At 39.3% G+C, this 20,678-nt stretch overlaps 1 protein-coding gene across 1 annotated transcript; it reads right to left on the minus strand.

Annotated features, from left to right (window-relative positions):
• Positions 1–3,746: 3,746 nt before the first annotated feature.
• On the minus strand, positions 3,747–18,775 carry ARMH4 (armadillo like helical domain containing 4). Its single transcript, XM_022570478.2, has 3 exons — positions 14,966–18,775; positions 6,093–6,347; positions 3,747–4,015 (listed from the first exon to the last, which is right to left on the minus strand). Exons 1-3 carry the CDS (start codon positions 16,299–16,301, stop codon positions 3,753–3,755), a joined length of 1,854 nt encoding a protein of 617 aa, XP_022426186.2. The 5' UTR covers positions 16,302–18,775; the 3' UTR covers positions 3,747–3,752.
• Between the last annotated feature and the right edge of the window lie 1,903 nt (positions 18,776–20,678).

Consider the following 20,678-nt stretch of genomic DNA (forward strand, 5'->3'; position numbering starts at 1 on the left):
CAAACTTTAAGGGAGAAAGTGCTGGGGATGTGAAGAAGGTTTACCAACACCTTAATCACAAGATCTGAGACACATCCGTTTTTGTTCTCTTACCTCCCACACATTCTTAGGAACCTAGTACCTGGTACAAAGAGACCCACAGTAGATTTTTTTTTCTGAGTATTGAACTGTTAAAGCCATAACCTTCCACCCTACAGAATTATTGCTACAATGTTACAGCACAGATGAATTTCCATCTTCTGTGGAAATATAGGAAAGGCAGAAATAAGTCTGATTTGTTTAGAGTAAATAGATATCTTCATTTGGACTTCTAAAATTCAGAAAGCAGAATTACATTCAGTAAGAAATATTGAAGGCCTTAGTCCATTTGATATTAGTATTAAAATATTTTAAAGACAGTTAACCCAAATGAAAGAACTCCAAGTAAGTTTTCATAAGCAATCAGAAATTTTAAGTTGCCGTTTTGGAGCAGAGGAAGATATTAACATTCAACCAAAAAGGACGTCAACCTAAACAAAGATCATGTCCAAAAATAAGATTATGCAACACTGTTAATCAACTGTACTCCAATAACAATTAATTTAAAAAGAACAAAAATTAGCTTATATACATATATATGTACCTGTATATATATATACACATATATACATATACATGTACTTTGCCATTACCCAATTTTTGAATTAAAAGTTAGAACACTTTGTCATGTTTATATTTCAAAGATGCTGAATACAGCCCTAGTAGAGTTATGCCTGAGATAAGTATAATGCATTTTTTATCATCCTCAAAGCATTTATTCCCTAAAAAAAAGAAAAAATACAGACAAGTAAAGTGTATCAGACAAGGTGACAGATAAACCATTATCCCTTCAAAAATCAAACTGCATTTTTGCTGACAAGGTAAAAGGCACACTGAAATAGGCACAAGGCAGTACGCAATTACAGAAGCAGGCTTTCTTCAATGCCTGAGAAATATAAACCACACCAAACTTCTCCCACTCTACCAATGCACGTCTCTCAAGTGGGCGTTCCAGAGGCAGAGCAAGTCTGCCTTCAGAGCCAGCTGGAAAACTCCTCAGAAGCAGGCCTCCTATTACAAGTTGAATTGTGTTCCCTCAGAAAATATGTTTAACTCCTAAACCACAGAACTTGTGAATCTGACCTTATTTGGAAATAGAGTTCCGGCAGATGTAATCAAGCTCAGATGTAATTATCGGGGTGAGTCCTAATCCAATGGCTGATGTCCTTATAAGACAAGGGAAATTTGGGCACAGAGACACACAGAGGGAAGAGGTGAAGATGGAGGCAGAGACTGCAGTGATGCTGCCACAAGCCAAGGAATGCCTGAGGCACCAGAAGCTGGAAGAGGCAAGGGACGATCCTCAATCAGAGGCTTTGCAGGGAGCGCAGCCCTGCCTACAACTTGATTTCAGACTTCTAGGCTCTAAAATTGCAAGAGAACAAATGTCTGCTGTTTTAAATCACCCAGTTTGTGAGGCTTTGTTATGACAGCCCTAGAAAATTAATACACTCCCTTAGTCATTATGTTGTAGAAACATGAAGGAGAAGACAACAAGACAGGGTACCACACAGATACAAATTTTAGGCTCATCTGGGACATTGACTATCCCTTAAAAAATAAACATTCAGAAATTTCCACAAAGGTTCTTGCTCCTTGGGTGTGTGGTGTCTAAAAGGGGCAGGTCTCTTGTCCATATCTCACTGAGACAAATACCCTATTCTCTGGAGAACTGACATTTATCAACACATCAGACACAGAGATTCAAACTTGAAAGGTAGATAACTTGACATCACACAACCTCGTTCTAAGTAAGAATAAACTATCTTCCCCTGGGTCCAATGCTATGGAAGAATTAAAATGTTTCATCCAGTCAAAGCCTCAGGCTGCACTTATATTCCTGGACAAAGTGGAAAAACATGCACTGAAAATGGAGCCCTCCAATACATCCAGGAATCTATCGATTTATCGATTTAAATAAGTGTAGTCACTCCTGCTTTAAGAGGACTAGATAGACCAGCATAAAACTAATTGTGACATTATTAACATATACTAATTAAATATAAATTGTACTCCCTGGTATTTAGGAGAAGAGGTGTGCTCATTCAAAATCTTGTCTTAAGCCCAACAACATAGCAGAAAGAATATTTTTAAACCAAAAATGTCTTTTCATAAGCCTTGACAAGGATCATAACTTCGATCAAAACTGACAAAATATGTTCTCAAAAAGAAGCTGGAATTGAGCTGTGTAGAAGAAAAGCACTAAAACTCTAGGACATCTTAGGCAAGTTAAGAAAATTCTCACACATCTCAATATAACTGCCATCATCTACTAAATTTAGAAAAGTATTGCAGTTTCACAAGTATGGATTATTCACAAACACAATTTTTTTCCTCTGATTAAATAAGCCCTGCCGGGTAAAGCTGTCATCTCTAACTCAGGTTAATTTGGGGAAACCTGGTCTTTCCAGATGGCATCAAGGAGAGCAGACAGCTAATATGAGACTACATTCCAAGTTTTTATCTTAATGTGGAGAGCAAGAGCTGCTGGCCTCTGAGCTCGCTTTGATCCATTTCTTAAACCAGTACTCCATGGAATTCACATTCCTCCTAAAATGTCACATTTCTCCGCCAGAAAACTACCAGCATTACCCTGAAAGTCTGCAATACAGCCTGCTGCAAACCTGGCTGAACCACCTTCTCTGTTACAGAGTAGACAAAATATAACAGCACATCCTATGTCTTTACTGAATCCAACACATGGCTAATTTAGTGCCCAAAAGCTTACCTGTCTTCCTGATTAGTTTAAGAAACAGCACTACAAATCTCTGGGCATTTTGCAATCCAGCCAGGAGCTGTTCACCTGCCAAAATGCTGATTAATTCAACGACCTTTCATTATATTTCCCGACTTCTCATTTGTGGATGTGCAGCTGTGCTCCAAGCATCTTTTTTCATGCTCAAAGCCAATGTCTTGGAAAGTAAAATTTGGCAAGAATTTCTCAGCCTTAACAGGTGAGGAGACTGTCTATCTCCAAAAAGTGGAACATCTAACCCAGAGACGTAATTAAGGGAGAATGACCCAGTGTTAACAACCAGAGCAGTGTTACGAAAATACAATCCACATTAAAACTTCCACCCAAGAAAATCTGGTGGGGAAACTCAAGTTTTCCATTAAACCAGTTTTCTCAATTCAGCCTGCACACTGAAATCATCTCAGGCAACTCTTGAAAAATGTTGATGCCAGATTCCATCCCAACTGAATCAGAATCGCTGGGAGAAGGACTCGGTCATTAGGATCCTTTAAAAGCTCCCCAAGGTGATTCTAATGTTCAACTGTAATTGAGAACTACTGATGTAGAGCAGGGGTCAGCAAGCTTTTTCGGTAAAGGGCCATCTCATAAATATTTTAGGCTCTGTGGGCAATTAGTCTCTGTCACAACTAGTCAACTCTGCTGCTCTGGCACAAAAGTAGCCACAGACAATACACAAATGAACAAGTGTGGCTGTTAATTAGGAACACTGAAATTTGGATTTTATAAAAACTTCTACATGTCACGAAATACTATTCTTTTGATTTTTTTCAATCGTTTGAAAATGTAAAGACCAATTTTAGCTTGCCATACAAAAACAGACGGCAGGCCGGATTTGGCTGGGCCATGGTCTACTGACCCCTGATCTACACTACACACAGAATATACTTATCCTGGATCTTTTCTCAAAGACAACAGTTGCTCAGTGACTCACTGAATCTGTCCCAGAAAAGATCCCCTTCAAAGCATGGATACCTTCAGATTCGAGTTGGTCCAGACCATAGGAGGCAGCTGTATTAACATAGCTAATGGATGGAGCAGCAGTTCTCTCGGAAGATGCCTCAGGATCAGCAAGCGCTGGGGAAGTGCTAGGTGCTTCCTCCATTATCCCAGGGGGTGTCACTGGAGAACCCACAATTGGTGTGAACAACTCTTCATTCGGCCCTGTGACTGTGTCCATTAGGTCTGCCAAACACAAGAGACATGATCCAAAGATGATCAGTATGGGGAATATATACATATGCTTTTACTTCTTAAGCAAGAAATGACGAATGAAGCCAGTATTCTTATATACAGTAAGTTTGGCACTTAGACCAGCTCCTCCTTCCCACATTGTACCAATCCAGCCACCAGAGGCAAATACTTTATCTTCCAGGAAAATATATTATCTCAAATCAGAACTTTGTTTTCAAATGTTAATCTCCCGTTTATTCTATTCACAATATTATGGATTTTGTGGGATTTTATATAACCTATTACCAAAGGTAGAAAATTTAACAAAAATTTATTTAAATATACCCCAAGGATGACTTTTAAAAATCAAGTCAAAGAGTAAAAGCTTAGATCTGTGTCTGCAATATGCTCAATTTTAAAACAGCCAAATTTAGCCCCAGATATTCCCAAATCTAGAAACTCTAGAATAGTAGTATTTTGCAAGCTTGGTGGATCATCAGAATCTCTTGAGGTAATTTTTTAAATGTCAGTTTTCATGCTTTCTACATATCCCAACATACCGAATCAGAACCTCCTTGGTGATGAAGCCTGAGAAATTATTTGTGAAAGTTCCCAGGATATGGATCCACAGATTCTCATATACATTGCTGTTTGCAGTATAAATGGAAGCAACCACTTTGGAAAGCAGTTAGGCATTGCCTCCTAAAGTGAAATATTCATATGCCCTATTGTCCAGCAATTCAGTTCCTAGGTATATACCCAAGAGAATCTCCTACACACGTGCAATGGAGAATACGTAAAAGAATATTCATGGCAGCCGTGTTCACAATAGCCAAACCTGGAAATGACCCAAATGCAAATCACTAGAAAAGACTGGATGAAGATTGGGTGAATAAACTGTGATACATTTTCATAATGGAATATTGCAAGCAGTCAAAGCAAAAGAGCTGCGGTAAGTAAATATAGGCCTTAGAATATTAAGTAAAAAAAAACAAAGTCCCAAAAAGGCTATCCACAGCACAATACTGTTTTGATAAAGTAAAAAATCTAAAAGTTTTAAGTGTATAATATCAGGAGTACATACAGACACGATAAAACTAAAAGAAAAGGAAGTCAAGGAAATGATGAACACAAGATTCAGGTTAATGGTTAACAGAGGAGGATGGGGTTTAGATGGGAAGGGTCATGGGGTTACCTGTAGATTACTGACAAGATCCTAAGGGTTTTTTTTGCAGGGGAGGCCGGCAGGCAGGATTAGAAGGTATTTATTACATTGTTAAAGATAACTCAGTTAATAAATAAAAGTAGGATTTACTTAGACCAACGATGAGACAGAGACATGAAGTCCAAAAATAATAACTAAATAATAATTTTTGTATTCTCAGGTGATTCTGATGATCACCCAGATTCCAAAACTTCACTGTCCTTAAGATATCAGAGCATCTGAGGGCCTCCTACATAGAAAGTACTTTTTATACATTATTCAAAATCCTTAAAATAACCCATAAGACAGGTAGGCATTATTTAAAGAGGAACAAACCAAGGCTTGGAGACATTAAGAAACTTTCTTGAAGCCACAGTGCTAGTGAGGGCCAAAGCTGGGATTCAAACCCACGTCTTTGTTGGTTTCACCCCCAGGTCCTTGCTGGTTTCACCCCGCTGGCACCTAGCAGCCAGACATGTCAAACTAGGAGAGAGTTCTCAGGAGACTCGGCCTTCATGGGCCTCAGAGATGAGCCACCAGGAGATTTTACTTGGGAACTAACCCCTTGTCCTTTAGCTGTGCCACACCTCTCCAAACAAGAAAGAGTTCACCTACCATTCCTGCTGAAAAAATATACTTCCAGGTGAGGGGTGTGTGTGTGTGTGTGTGTGTGTGTGTGTGTGTGTGTGTGTGTATGTGTGTGTGTGTTTGTGTATTGTGTGTATGCGTGTGTGTATGCGTGTGTGTATGTGTGTGTGTATGTGTGTGTGTGTGTGTGTGTGTGCACCTTGGTGACAGGGCCATCTGCCTCACTCATTCTATTCCTCATCAACTCAGAAAAGATCCACCCCCAAAACACTGGGCACAATTCTCTCCCTTACAGACCTTCTACAGCAGGAGTAATTTCGAAAGACATAGGAACGGGTGTCGTTGAAACCACAGTGGCCAGAGGCTCCCATCTTCTCGACAGCTGAGTAACACCAGGAGCATCAGCTGTGGCAGAGGGCAACTCTTTCCCTCCCTCAGTCTCGACATCTCCTCTGGTAACCTCGAGGGTAGAAACCTGCTGCTCTTGCATCACTGAAGATAAAGTGGCTTCTGCTTCTTGAACAGCTGTTGTCATCTCTTGAGTGATGATGCCTTAAAAGGGAGGAAACAACATTTTTAAATACACTGAATCCCTATACCTGAAAAAGTCACTATATAATTAGTAATTAAAAACAAAAAAGCAGACAGCCATTTCAGGGAATGAGAAGGGAGAGAAACAAACTGCCAGGAAATAAATGTTTTCAGTGTCGCTGTTTTCAGGAGTCATGAATCAATCTAAGACAGAGATAAAGGTGTTAATATAAAAAACAACAGAATAACATTTAAAACAAAACAGGAAAATCAACAGCTGAGCTCCCTTTTATGAATATCAACATAATCAATTTGCTCAGAAACAAATTATACAAAACTAAGTTCAAAAATGCTCAGAAGCAGGGACTTCCCTGGTGGCACAGTGGTTAAGAATCCACCTGCCAATGCAGGGGACCTGGGTTCGAGTCCTGGTCCGGGAAGATCCCACATGCCGTGGAGCAACTAAGCCCATGAGCCACAGCTACTGAGCCTGTGCTCTAGAGCCCACGAGCCACAACTAATGAGCCCACGTGCCACAACTACTGAAGCCTGCACACCTAGAGTCCGTGTTCCACAACAGGAGAAGCCACAGCAATGAGAAGCCCATGCACCACAATGAAGAGTAGCCCCTGCTCACCGCAACTAGAGAAAGTCTGTGCACAGCAACAAAGACCCAATGCAGCCAAAAATAAATAAATAAATAAATAAAAATTTAAAAAGAATTGTCAGAAGCACTTGTGTGTATTAATTTTCACATTTGCATTCCTGAAGGGGAACAGGAACTTGACATTTTGAATTAAAGGATACTAATTACAATAACTAATGTTTACTGAGTTCTCATTACGTGCCATACACACAGTGCTAAGTGCATGATGGGCATTATCTTTTTTTTTTTTCATTTATTTCTGCTCTGATCTTTATGATTTCTTTCCTTCTGCTAATTTTGGGTTTTGTTTGTTCTTCTTTCTCTAGTTCCTTTGGGTGTAAGGTTAGATCGTTTATTTGAGATTTTTCTTGTTCCTTGAGGTAGGCTTGTATAGCTATAAACTTCCCTCTTAGAACTGCTTTTGCTGCATCCCATAGGTTTTGGATCACCATGTTTTCATTGTCATTTGTCTCTAGGTATTTTTTAATTTCCTCTTTGAGTTCTTCAGTGATCTCTTGGTTATTTAGTAACGTATTGTTTAGCCTCCATGTGTTTGTGTTTTTTACGTATTTTTCCCTGTAACTCATTTCTAATCTCATAGTGTTGTGGTCAGAAAAGATGCTTGATATGATTTCAACTTTCTTAAATTTACTGAGGCTTGATTTGTGACCCAAGATGTGATCTATCCTGGAGAATGTTCCATGTGCACTTGAGAAGAAAGTGTAATCTGCTGTTTTCGGATGGAATGCCCTATAAATATCAATTAAATCTCTCTGGTCTATTGTGTCATTTAAATCTTCTGTTTCCTTATTTATTTTCATTTTGGATGATCTGTCCATTGGTGTAAGTGAGATGTTAAAGTCCCCCACTATTATTGTGTTACTATCGATTTCCTCTTTTATAGCTGTTAGCAGTTGCCTCGTGTATTCAGGTGCTCCTATGTTGGGTGCATATATATTTATAATTGTTATCTCTTCTTCTTGGATTGATCCCCTGATCATTATGTAGTGTCCTTCTTTGTCTCTTGTAACATTCTTTATTTTAAAGTCTATTTTATCTGATATGAGTATTGCTACTCCAGCTTTCTTTTGATTTCCATTTTCATGGAATATCTTTTTCCATCCCCTCACTTTCCGTCTGTATGTGTCCCTAGGTCTGAAGTGGTTCTCTTGTAGACAGCATATATTTGGGTCTTGTTTTTGTATCCATTCAGCAAGCCTGTGTCTTTTGGTTGGAGCATTTAATCCATTCATGTTTAAGGTAATTATCGATATGTATGTTCCTATGACCATTTTCTTAATTATTTTGGGTTTGTTTGTGTAGATCCTTTTCTTCTCGTGTGTTTCCCACTTAAGAGAAATTCCTTTAGCATTTGTTGTAGAGTTGGTTTGGTGGTGCTGAATTCTCTTAGCTTTTGCTTGTCTGTAAAGCTTTTGATTTCTCCATCGAATCTGAATGAGATCCTTGCTGGGTAGAGTAATCTTGATTGTAGATTCTTCCCCTTCATCACTTTAAGTACGTCATGCCACTCCCTTCCGGCTTGTAGAGTTTCTGCTGAGAAATCAGCTGTTAACCTTATGGGAGTTCCCTTGTATGTTATTTGTCGTTTTTCCCTTGCTGCTTTCAATAATTTCTTTTTGTCTTTAATTTTTGCCAATTTGATTACTATGTGTCTCGGCGTGTTTCTCCTTGGGTTTATCTTGTATGGGACTCGCTGCGCTTCCTGGACTTGGGTGGCTATTTCCTTTCCCATGTTAGAGAAGTTTTCGACTATAATCTCTTCAAATATTTTCTCTGGTCCTTTCTCTCTCTCTTCTCCTTCTGGGACCCCTATAATGTGAATGCTGTTGTGTTTAATGTTGTTCCAGAGGTCTCTCAGGATGTCTTCATTTCTTTTCATTCTTTTTTCTTTATTCTATTCCACAGCAGTGAATTCCACCATTCTGTCTTCCAGGTCACTTTTCTGTTCTTCTGCCTCAGTTATTCTACTATTGATTCCTTCTAGTGTAGTTTTCATTTCAGTTATTGTATTGTTCATCTCTGTTTGTTTGTTCTTTAATTCTTCTAGGTCTTTGTTAAACATTTCTTGCATCTTCTTGATCTTTGCCTCCATTCTTTTTCCGAGGTCCTGGATCATCTTCACTATCATTATTCTGAATTCTTTTTCTGGAAGGTTGCCTATCTCCACTTCATTTAGTTGTTTTTCTGGGGTTTCATCTTGTTCCTTCATCTGGTACATAGCCCTCTGCCTTTTCATCTTGTCTATCTTTCTGTGAATGTGGTTTTTGTTCCACAGGCTGCAGGATTGTAGTTCTTCTTGCATCTCGGGCATTATCTTATTTTATCCTCCCATATGTACTAAGGGGAGGTAGGTACTAATATTCTATGGAAGCCATATATCATAGTGGCCAAGAACCCAGGCTCTAGACCCAATTTGCCTGGGTCTCAATTCGGACTCAGCCACCTACTATCTGCATGATCTTGAACGAATTACTTAATTTCTCTGGGCCTTGAGCTTCCTCAGTGGTAAAATGGAAATAATAAGAGTATCTATCTCATAGCATTTTTACAAAGATTAAATTAGATAACACATGTAAAATAGTACATGCCCAGTGCTTCGTAAGTATTCAATAAATATCAGCTATTATTACCTCATTTTACAAACAACTTAGGTGTAGAAAGGCTAAGGAACCTGACTCAGGTTACATAGTTAGGGCTCTTAACCACTGTGCTAACTGTGCTTATCCCATCAACAGATGAATGGATAAACACACAGACACACAGACATACACACACATACACAGAGGAATATTATTCAGCCATGAGAAAGGAAATCCTGCCATTGCCTAAGGAACAACTTGGAGTAGCCTCTGTAGAAGATCTGCACTTGCTTTTAAATCATAAAACAGAATGAAACCGACCTGTGGGGTATGACGTATCTATCAGAGGTCCACTTTCTTTACAACATTATAATCCACTCAAATACATTATTAAAGACTATTTATAAGGGTTAATATTTGCCCCCTTCCTAGGGAGGGGCTATGCTGGAAATTTCAAATACTGAGCCACTGTGAAAACTTAATTTCTAGAAGACTCTGTTATCTCTCTTTTTTTAAATACTAATCCTAGATACTTAGCACATTACCAAGTCTGGTAAATTATGCAATGAGAAATAACATTCTAGAAATAGGTGAAAATGTTTTCTCAAAGTTTTTATTAATGACTTCATTGTTCTTCCTATTACTAAAAATATTTTTCCTCAGAAACAATTTATTTGCTTTAAAATAGTGTTTGGGTGTTTTTTGGTTCCATTTCCATTTCCAGTTCCATTTCTTGGTCTCCAAACAGTTTGGACTATTTTTTCTTTGAACTGGAGATTTTTACATTTGATGGGTTGATATACCTGGTTATAAGACAACCTTACTTCTGCTTCATATTCATATTTGCTCTTTGTGCCATTAACTTTTTTTCTGAAATAAGATCACACATCTCTTGAGAGATAGGATTCATTGCCCTTTTTGTATCTTTAGCACCTAAGACAATGCTATGTTTGCCACAAAAAGATAATATATAGTTTTATCATTTTAAGCAGTATGCATTCTCCATGTTGCCCTCATTTTTGAAAGCATAATGAACACTTCTGAGAAAAAATATGTCAAAATAAATGTTCACTCTATGCTCATAGTTTCATGAAACAGCAAGAAATATCAAAAGGGCACGGTATGGCCTTCCCTGGTGGGACAGTGGTTAAGAATCCTCCTGCCAATGCAGGCAAAACGGGTTTGAGCCCGGGTTCAAACCCTGGTCCGGGAAGATCCACATGTCGTGAAGCAACTAAGCCCATGCACCACAACTACTTAGCCTGCGCTCTAGAGCCCGCGAGCCACAACTACTGAGCCCACGTGCCACAACTACTGAAGCCCGCGCGCCTAGAGCCTGTGCTCCACAGCAAGAGAAGCCACTGCAATGAGAAGCCCACGCACCACAATGAAGAGTAGCCCCCACTCACCGCAACTAGAGAAAGCCCATGCGCGGCAATAAAGACCCAATGCAGCCAAAAATAAATAAATAAAACAAATTTTTTCCAAAATGGGCATGGTATAATACTTTGAATAAGTGACTGCTGTTAGAGAAAGAAGAGTGAAAGCTAGAAATAGTAATGGGAATTTTTTAAATAACATTCAGAATTTCTCCACATCTCTCATTCTTCCCAATTCCTGTAGAGAAAATATATATAATTATTATAGATTGCTTTTAAAACCTGATCTTCAAGTGAAACAGCTGAAGAACCAGCTGAATCAGAGAACTGACTATAATCTCAGGATCCTCATCTGTTCATAATACCCAAAAATGCCAAGAAATTATTTCATTCCCTGAAGAAGAGAATGTCTTAAGTAGTCCCTGGGCCCTAAAATGATTGGCATTTGAGGTGTTTACTTCTTTTTTTTTTTTTTTTTTTTAATTTAAGGCATTTTAATGGAGTAAAAATTAAGAGTTAAAATTCAGGACACCCAGGGATAAAAGTCCATCTTCCAAGTATTGGAAGCCACCCCCAGTTCCTTGGCTGAATTTCCATCATCAGCTATTCACATATATCCACCCCTATTCCCTCTTTCTTTTCCAATGATGAGTAAAACACACAACCTGCACCCCCATCACATTTACAGAATTCCTGTATAAAATTTCTCTAGAGCCTAACCTGCAGGAGTCAACAAATCTGAATACAGCCAGTAGGTTTGCTGAAAGTTCACTTCAAGAACGTGGTAGGATAATGCAATGGGTTGGTCATGACAGTTCATCAGTCACAGTTACCAGCCCTGCAGGGGGTGAGCTGAGACCTTAGACACCCCTCTTAGACAAATAAGGAAGGAAAGCCCTTAGATTTAATTTTGTCTTCCCCATTTCCAGATGGAGAAACAGATTGGAAAAATTTTAATCAAGCTCAGTTGTGAAACCAGCTGACCACATCAGTGTGACTAAACCTTCTTGATTGATTAAAATGTCTTAATGGGCAGAACAGTTCCAAAGTCCCTCTGCCAATGCAACCAGGTGCCACTGGCTTCGTTCAGAAACTAATGACTCCAGTTTCTCCAGCTCCTTCAGAAGCTCCTGGGATAAGACACAATCCAGGATATTTCTGAAGCACTCTTTTGACAATGTCACTCTCTGGGGGGAGAAAAGGTGAAAGTTATCACCCTCCTGGGAGCTCCACAGACTGTAGTTGTCACATATTCCTCCCTCCTTGAGGTCACTAGGATCAGCATTTGTCCTGGGCAGGGCCTTTGAGGTCACTTAATGATCTTGAGAAGGAGACTCAAGGAGGAAATCCAAACCTGTTCTGCAAAAGTGACCTTTCTTAAAACTAGATTGTGTGGGATTGAGTGGTTTACTTCTCAGAAATACTTGTAATCACCAGAAAATGGGTAGAAAAGCTTTTTGGCTATTCTCTTACTACTACTGTCAATAATCTCAATTTTTCACATTATTTTTAACTCTACAAAACAACAAAAAAAGTAAAGTTGAAAGGAATTATTTGACCATTCCTCTCTCTACCAAGAATTTTTAGAAGCTTTTTGATTAATTTGGACAATGCAGGCAGTTGGATTAGATAATTCTAGTCTGAATGGTTCTCTATCTTCATTTAGTCATTCAATGAACAGATATTTACTGAGCACCTACTATGTGCCATATATTGTGCTGGGAATTGCCTGTTAAAAGACTGTAGTTAAGTGAGGCAATTATGACTAAGTAAGGAGTATATTCAATAATCAAAAAAAACCAATCAATTACCAAATTCATTTTACTTTTTTAGGCTGTATTAATGGAAGCTAATGCAAGTCTAGTACATAAGAATCATGGATTCAACTGTGCAGTGAATAATCTGGAACTACATGATTTAATGCTCCAGGAATATCTTAAAGTGTAATGGAGAACTGAAATAAACTTCTTGTTTGGTCATATTTAATATCTGCATGGTCATGTGGACCCAACTCTCTTAATAGAATTTAAAAACCAACTTACAAAACATTTTCTGGAAGCTTCTACGAAAACTTCCAGTATACTAAGTCTTACAGTCTTTAAAAAATGAATTGGAGGGCTTCCCTGGTTGCGCAGTAGTTGAGAGTCCGCCTGCCAATGCAGGGGACACAGGTTCGTGCCCCGGTCTGGGAAGATCCCACATGCCGCGGAGCAGCTGGGCCCATGGGCCATGGCCGCTGAGCCTGCGCATCCGGAGCCTGTGCTCCGCAACAGGAGAGGCCACAACAGTGAGAGGTCTGCGTACCGCAAAAAAAAAAAATTAATTGGACATGTAAAATTAAATCTTTTATCGTTTTAATTCAATCTCCACAACACTTTCTAAAACATATTATTAATTTGATATTTTCCATTAGCTGGAGTAACAGCTGTACATATTCCAAAACAATTTGGAATGAGCATATGCACATTACACTAAGTCTTTCCCTCCCTATTCTGTTATCTGACCAACTACACACAATAAAAGAAAAACATCATCCATCAGCAACAAATGCAAGGATTGTCAGCTCATAGCATTCACAGATGTAGAAGCCACGAGGAAGTAGAAAGTGGAGAATCAAGCCAGCAGAGAGGATTTATCTGTACTGGTATTTTTTCCCCCCTTATTTCTAGAAGAATTTCTTTTTAGGAAAACAAAGTCAGAGAACTCATATGGTTAATACTATGAAATAAATATTTACCTAAGGCTTTTTGGTAAGAAATATCAGGAATGTGAGTACTTTTTACAACAATGTATAAATAAGTATCCAACATTGTTGAGTATATCATTTAAACATATAGCTAATTTTTTCACATTTTCCTGTAAATATACACATTTTCATAATAAAAGGTTTAAAAACTATTAATCTATATCAGGGTTTCTCAGATATATATATATACACACATATATATATTTTTTGGCTCAGATATATCTTGGTTGCTGTGCACTGTAGGACGTTTAGCAGCATCTTGGCCTCTACCCCCTAGATGCTCTCTACTGTGATGACCAAAAATGTCTCAAGAAATAGGTAATGGAGATTAAGCGGTACAAACTTCCAGGTGCAAAATAAATGAGTCACAGGTATGAAATGTACAGTGTGGGGAATATAGTCAATAAATATGTAACATCTTTGTATGGTGACAGCTGGTAACTAGACTTATCATGGTGATCATTTTGTAATGTATAGAAATACCGAATCACTATGTTGTTCAATTAACTAACTAGGAACTAACACAGTGTTTTAGGCCAATTATATTTCAAAAACAAACACACTCATAGAAAAAGAGATCAGATTTGTGGTTACTAGAGGCAGGGGATAGGGGGAGGGGAAACTGGATGAAGGCAGTCAAAAGGTACAAACCTCCAGGTGTAAGATAAATAAGTACTAGTGATGTACAATATGATAAATATAATTAACACTGCCATATGTTATATATGAAAGTTAAGAGAGTAAATCCTAAGAGTTCTCATTACAAGAAAAAAAAATGTTTTTCTATTTCTTTAATTTTGTATCTACATGAGTTGATGGAAGTTCACTAAATTTATTGTGATAATCATTTCATGTTGTATGTAGGTCAAATCATTATGCCACACAACTTAAACTTACACAGTGCCATATGTCAATTACATTTCAATAAAACTGGAAAAAATGTCTCCAAACATTGCCAAATGATTGGCGCGGGGGCGGGCAGAAGGCATGACACAAATTATTCCCATTTGAATACCACAGGTCCATATGCAGGGGTTATATTTGGATGTAATTTTTATGAAAAATGCATTTTTTATTTATTTACTTTTGCTTTTCATTAAAACTTAGATAACTTACTTCTAAATTGTCACTTTAAAAAAAAACATAAAACATCTAAAACATTACAACGTTATGTGTCAACTATATGTCAATTAAAAATAATAAAACCAAACAGAAACATTCCAAGTTAAACAAAGCTTATTTTCCTTTTTTTTCTTTCTTTCTTTTACCTTTAAATGTATTTCCCAGTGGCTGATATACCTCAGATTCATATTCTGAGATGGAAACAGTGGTCTCTAAGAACAGCATGGCATTGTTCTCCTTGGTGGATTCCATGAAGTCTGCAGTATTTTGGACCAGGTTTTCCACAGAGACTTTCATACCTTCCACTGGACTTGTGGGATTAAAGGAACTTTGATCGGTGAAGGCAGATGATCTCTCATCCCCACGTGCTATTAGCAGGGCTGTTCCCCTGTGTGCTTCCCCTTCAGGCAGCCTCAGAGCCACATCTGCAGCCTCTGTCAAAGTTTCGCCCCCTTTCATGCCTTCCATACCATTACTGGTTGCTTGGGTTGTCTGAGATGTTTCCATTCTCACCTGAGTCTCTGTATTGTCTCCAAGCTTTGGGGTCTTTATCTGGCTTACACTCTCTAATTTGGTGTCATCCCACTCAACACTTACAACGGAGACAGCTGGAACAGCTATGGTGACACTCACTGTGACTTCTGGGGCTCCCAGCAGGCTGTCAGTTTCTGGCTCAACACTCAGGGTGGACTCGGAGGTTGCGAGCCAGTGCTTGGTGGCAGTAGCCTGGGTATTATCAGCTGTCATCTGGGAAGGCTCAGCGCCTGCTGTGGGCTCAGCACCAGGAAAAGAAGTTGTCTTATGCTCTGGGTCTGCTTCAAATTTCTCAGTCCTTGGACGGGTGGTTAGCATCTCTTTAGCATTCACATAGGATAAAGGTGAATATCCCAGACTAACTCCTGCCTGATTTTCAGTTGCAAACAATTGATCATCCACATAGTGCAGAAAATCTTGTGTTGCTTCGGTGGTCCCTTCCACAATGGGCTGAATGATGGTACTATGGGAGGATTCCTCCTTCTCATCAATATTCAGAGAAGCAGTTGGAGTGATAGGGTTGGTTAACATGGCCTTGGAAAGTCGGCTTTCGGGAGACATTCTCTCTGGCTGGCTGTAGCCAAACACTTCTTCCCCTGCTGAGATCACTGGCTCAGTAGCAGTGTAAACGCCAGAGCTATCAGGCTGCGTGAGCCCAGCTCCTGTAGGAGGGGTTTCTTTGTTACTAGGGAATACTTTATTTAATGACATTGTTGATGGTCCTGCTAACACTATCATTGGTTCTTCAGAGACCAGAGTGTACTTTGAAGTAATGGAGTTATTTTCTAGGTCATCTGTGTTCAGCCTCTCAGACTGCCCTTCTTCTTCATGAACAGGTGCTATCTCCCTTCTTTCCACATTGGGGAAGGCCAGACATTGTGTGGCAAAGCTGAGAAGTAGAAGGCTACAGAAAGCCAGCCAAATGTGCAGTACAACTGGTCTGCTCATAGTGGAAGAGAAACGTGCACATAAATTGGTAGAGTTGACAATTCCAGTAACTGAGTCCTGCAGAAAAATAAAGCATATCAAACTGTCATATAAATATGTTGTAAATAAGCCCCTTTAAATTAAACCATAAGTAAAATAATCTCCTTGACTCCCAGCTCAGAGACAGTACATAGGAGAGGAATGTTCTATTTCTTTGTACCTTTGAGACGTGGATAACCCAGTTCATTTTTCCCTGCTGAATTTTCAGCTGACTTAACTTGAAGTTCTCTAGCAAAGGGTACACGTAGTTACTAAGTTCATTGTTTTTTAAATACCTACTTGAAATAGACTACCCTGGAAGTCACATTTGTAATATTCTCCCCAATTCTGCTATTAATCATGGAGTCAAATGACTACAGAAATAGCAACACATCCAGGAAATAAAAAGTAAATTTTAACATTTATTTACATTACTTTCACAGAACCTTTTAAGTATGTTTTAAAACTTATTAATTATCATCATAAAATACTGAATACCAGTTTCATTCAAGAGTTTTTAAAGTATATAAATGACTTTCAATTAAAATTTATCTTTAAAATACTTAAATTGTTTTCTCTGCAACAACTATAAAAATTATAGGTAAAACCTTCATGTCTCAAAAAAAAAAGATTAGAAAAGGTAAACTAGTTAAACAATGTAAACAAGTGTGTTTTTGAAAAAAACTTTTTTAAGAGAACCGAAACACATTTTAAATTAGCAGTCTTTACTGAATGCACATTATTGTAAGATTAAGATTTATTGTATTTTTTTACAAACTGCTCACACTCTCATGACAACTAAAATTATATCAAAACTGCTAATTTCCCCCCAAACTTAAGGGTTTTAGGTCTTATCTATCCCATCACCAGAAAGTTCTTAGATACCGTGGGTTTTCTAGAAAATTAAACCTAGGAATGAAAATTCTAAATATAAATATAAAGACCTTATCTTTATAAAATTATACTTTTCCTCTCTTCCATGTCTGATCATTACACTATCTGGGTTAAGCATGTGATGTGCACACATCAAGTATAAAAACTGACATTTTCGGGCTTCCCTGGTGGCGCAGTGGTTGAGAGTCCGCCTGCCGATGCAGGGGACACGGGTTCGTGCCCTGGTCCGGGAAGATCCCACATGCCACGGAGCGGCTGGGTTCGTGAGTCATGGCCGCTGATTCTGTGCATGCAGAGCCTGTGCTCCGCAACGGGAGAGGCCACAACAGTGAGAGGCCCGCGTACCGCAAAAAAAAAAAAAAAAAAAATTTGACATTTTCATAGGGTCTTCTTCCCCTTAAGGAGTCTGAAGCTTCCACATGTTACCCCATTCAGTCTTACAGGTCCTTTTGAGATAGAGAAAAGGTCACGTGCTCAGGGCATAATCTAGACAGCTGAAGAGCAAAAGAAGGTTGAATTTTTCTACATGAGGAAAGAGGAATCCATGAATTCGGAGCTGAGGCATCTTGCTCAACTACCAGCGTCACATGATTGAATTATCTTGGAAGCAGCTCCTCCAGCCCCAGTCAGGCCTTCAGATGACTGCAGCCCCAGCTGCTATCTTGACTGCAACTTCTTGAGAGACCTTGAGTCAGAACAACCCAGCTAAGCTACTCCCAACTTCCTAACACACAGACATGGGATGAAATAATAAATATTTATTGCCACCAAGTCAGGGGTAATTTTTTACAAAGAAATCTTGAATCCACAGTTCTTTGGGAGAATACAGGAATGGGAAGATGTCATGAGATGCCATGTGCAGAAAAGGAACAGCATATCAGGGATCATAAATTTTGAAGCAGAAGAAAACTGAAGCCAGAGATGACTAGTAGAAATGTAAGCCACCCCACCCTAGAATCCTCAGAGATGGTGAAAGGGATGCTAAATATCCTCATATGTAGGATGAGAGGTTGAAGCAATTGTATTTAAATATTAAATTACATACAGGTAGCTAGCATTATTTTAAAAGGAGAGAATATGAGAAAGATATTTGAAAAAAGAGGGAATAGCATGTGAACATTCTGGACATTAGTTATCCCCATACTTTGGATGAGCCATAAAGCATCCCAGTTCATAGCCAGGTAACAGAATTAGTAGCAGTATTTGGCCTGCTGCCTCTATTTTCCTTCCTTAAAACAAAAACATATAATAGCTGTAAAGCAAGAGTGCTCACAGTTGATGAAACTACACCTTTGATTTCTGAAAATACAAGCTGAACTATAAACTACATAGTCAAAGATACATAAAAGCTAGAGAACTCTCTGGTTCATTTCTGATCTGTTCAGAGATCTGCCCTTTCCTATACAAATATTTCTCCCATTCAGTGAAATCTTACTAAACACCCCAGGAGATGGAGAGTGTGGCCTAAAAGTTGGGTCTCCATGACCCCATCCTTCTGGATAAAAACCTGAAAAAAACAGGCCATCATGAGTGGCAGCAGAGTTTAGAGGGGCATAGACAGGCATGAGAAAAATGAATCCTAGTTTTTTGGGGGTTTTTTTGCGGTACACGGGCCTCGCACTGCTGTGGCCTCTGCCGTTGCAGAGCACAGGCTCCGGACGGGCAGGCTCAGTGGCCATGGCTCACGGGCCCAGCCGCTCCGCAGCATGTGGGATCTTCCCGGACCGGGCCACAAACCCGTGTCCCCTGCATCGGCAGGCGGACTCTCAACCACTGTGCCACCAGTGAAGCCCAGTCCTAGCTTTATTGTTGTTAAAACATGCTATGTGATACTGGACAAATAGCCGCAGTTTCTCCTTTGACAGAATGAGGAGTTAAACAAAATAATCTTTGAACTCCTTTCTATCTCCATGATTCCATTTTCATATTTTATCTATAGAACACAAAATAAAAATACAAATGCTTTCATTTTCCCACAATTTTGCCATCAAGTAGGCAAGGCACCCAAATGATTACACGAATGCTTCACATTTTATTTATATGTTCTGGAGTCATGTGAACTGAGAGGAGAATTTTATGAACAAATCAGATTTGGAGGGTAGTGGGGACAAACAATAAAGATGTAATACAACCTCTACTGCCTTTCCAAAACAGATTTTTCCTTCAAGGTTTCATTTTCATCTACATCTTGAGCTTTAGAATTTTGGGGTGAAGGAATTCTGCCATTGTTCTAAAAGACTTTCCTTCTGGGCTTCCCTGGTGGCACAGTGGTTGAGAGTCCCCCTGCCGATGCAGGGGACACAGGTCCGTGCCCCGGTCCGGGAGGATCCCACATGCTGCGGAGCGGCTGGGCCTGTGAGCCATGGCCGCTGAGCCTGCGCATCCGGAGCCTGTGCTCCGCAACCGGAGAGGCCACAACAGTGAGAGGCCCGCGTACCGCCAAAAAAAAAAAAAAGACTTTACTTCTGTAATTGTCAGCCACCTGCTTTCTAAATCCAATTACGACAGAAAAAGTGGGGTGAATTGCAAGCCTATATTCTATGTCTGCATATTGCAGCCATATGCACCTTCTCCCCACTATTCAAAGTGACGCCTGAACTTTAAAAGAAGCAGAAAAGACAGCCTGTAGGAACGGCAGCAGGGAACATGTCTGCAATTCAGATGAATTGGTAGATGACCTTCAAGTTCCAGGTCTTTCTCTGTCTTTCCAAGCACAGAGGAGGTTCACATAGCCACTCCCATGAGTGTGGTGTCCTTTGCTGGGAGTTGCATGATGTTAGAGAATAAATAAGGAAAGACTGACCCTTGTCAATTCAATGACAATATTTCAACCTAAACAACCATCTGCAATCACATTTTGAAGGCTCTAGGCCTTTTCTTTTTTCCTCAACATTGTCTCCTGTCCCTGGCAAAGTGCCTGGCACAGAGGAAATGTTTAGTAAATACTGGCTGAAGTCTATAGCCCTGCTTTGCTGGAGGAGGGGGAGGGAGGGGAGATTTCATTGCTTATTAGAAATTGGGTCTTAATTATCTTAAATTAACTCAAATATCAGAATATTTAACAAACAAAACATGTCTCTAACTTCTCCTTTACACTGTGACTTTCGAGGCTCCTTTCTTTTCACTATATCCTTCAGTGCAAATTAATTCAGATAAATGAACTCTCACCCAGTTGCTAACTGATAGTGGACATTAGCTTCTAAGAGCTTAAAAAGCATCTCCTTCTGAGCAAGTCACAGCACTATGTCATTCGCTATCAAGGTATCCTAATGGCTTGGCAGTCCTCTGAACAATTTACTGCATTTCTGCCACCAGTGAGCAGATAAGCTGTTCTGTCAAGCCTTATCTTGGACAATCTTAAATAGATACAGTCCAGAATCTGTTTCTTTGTCAAGTCTAGGCATATTCAAGTTTCAAAGACAAATGAAAGGCAACATAAAAAAATATCGCCTTAGCCGTCTTGTT

The sequence above is a fragment of the Delphinapterus leucas genome, chromosome 2, assembly GCF_059928025.1.
Source record: "Delphinapterus leucas isolate spDelLeu-1000000601 "Yukka" chromosome 2, BTC_Dleu_Yukka2, whole genome shotgun sequence".
Taxonomy (NCBI): Eukaryota; Metazoa; Chordata; class Mammalia; order Artiodactyla; family Monodontidae; genus Delphinapterus; species Delphinapterus leucas.

Excerpts from the sequence above, each read along its gene's own strand:
- ARMH4 (XM_022570478.2), bottom strand. The coding sequence starts at position 16,301 with ATGAGCAGACCAGTTGTACTGCACATTTGGCTGGCTTTCTGTAGCCTT. Across the intron at positions 6,348-14,965 it reads ACTGGGAAATACATTTAAAG|GCATCATCACTCAAGAGATG; the intron begins GTAAAAGAAAGA and ends CTCCCTTTTAAG. Across the intron at positions 4,016-6,092 it reads AATTACTCCTGCTGTAGAAG|ACCTAATGGACACAGTCACA; the intron begins GTCTGTAAGGGA and ends TGTGTTTGGCAG.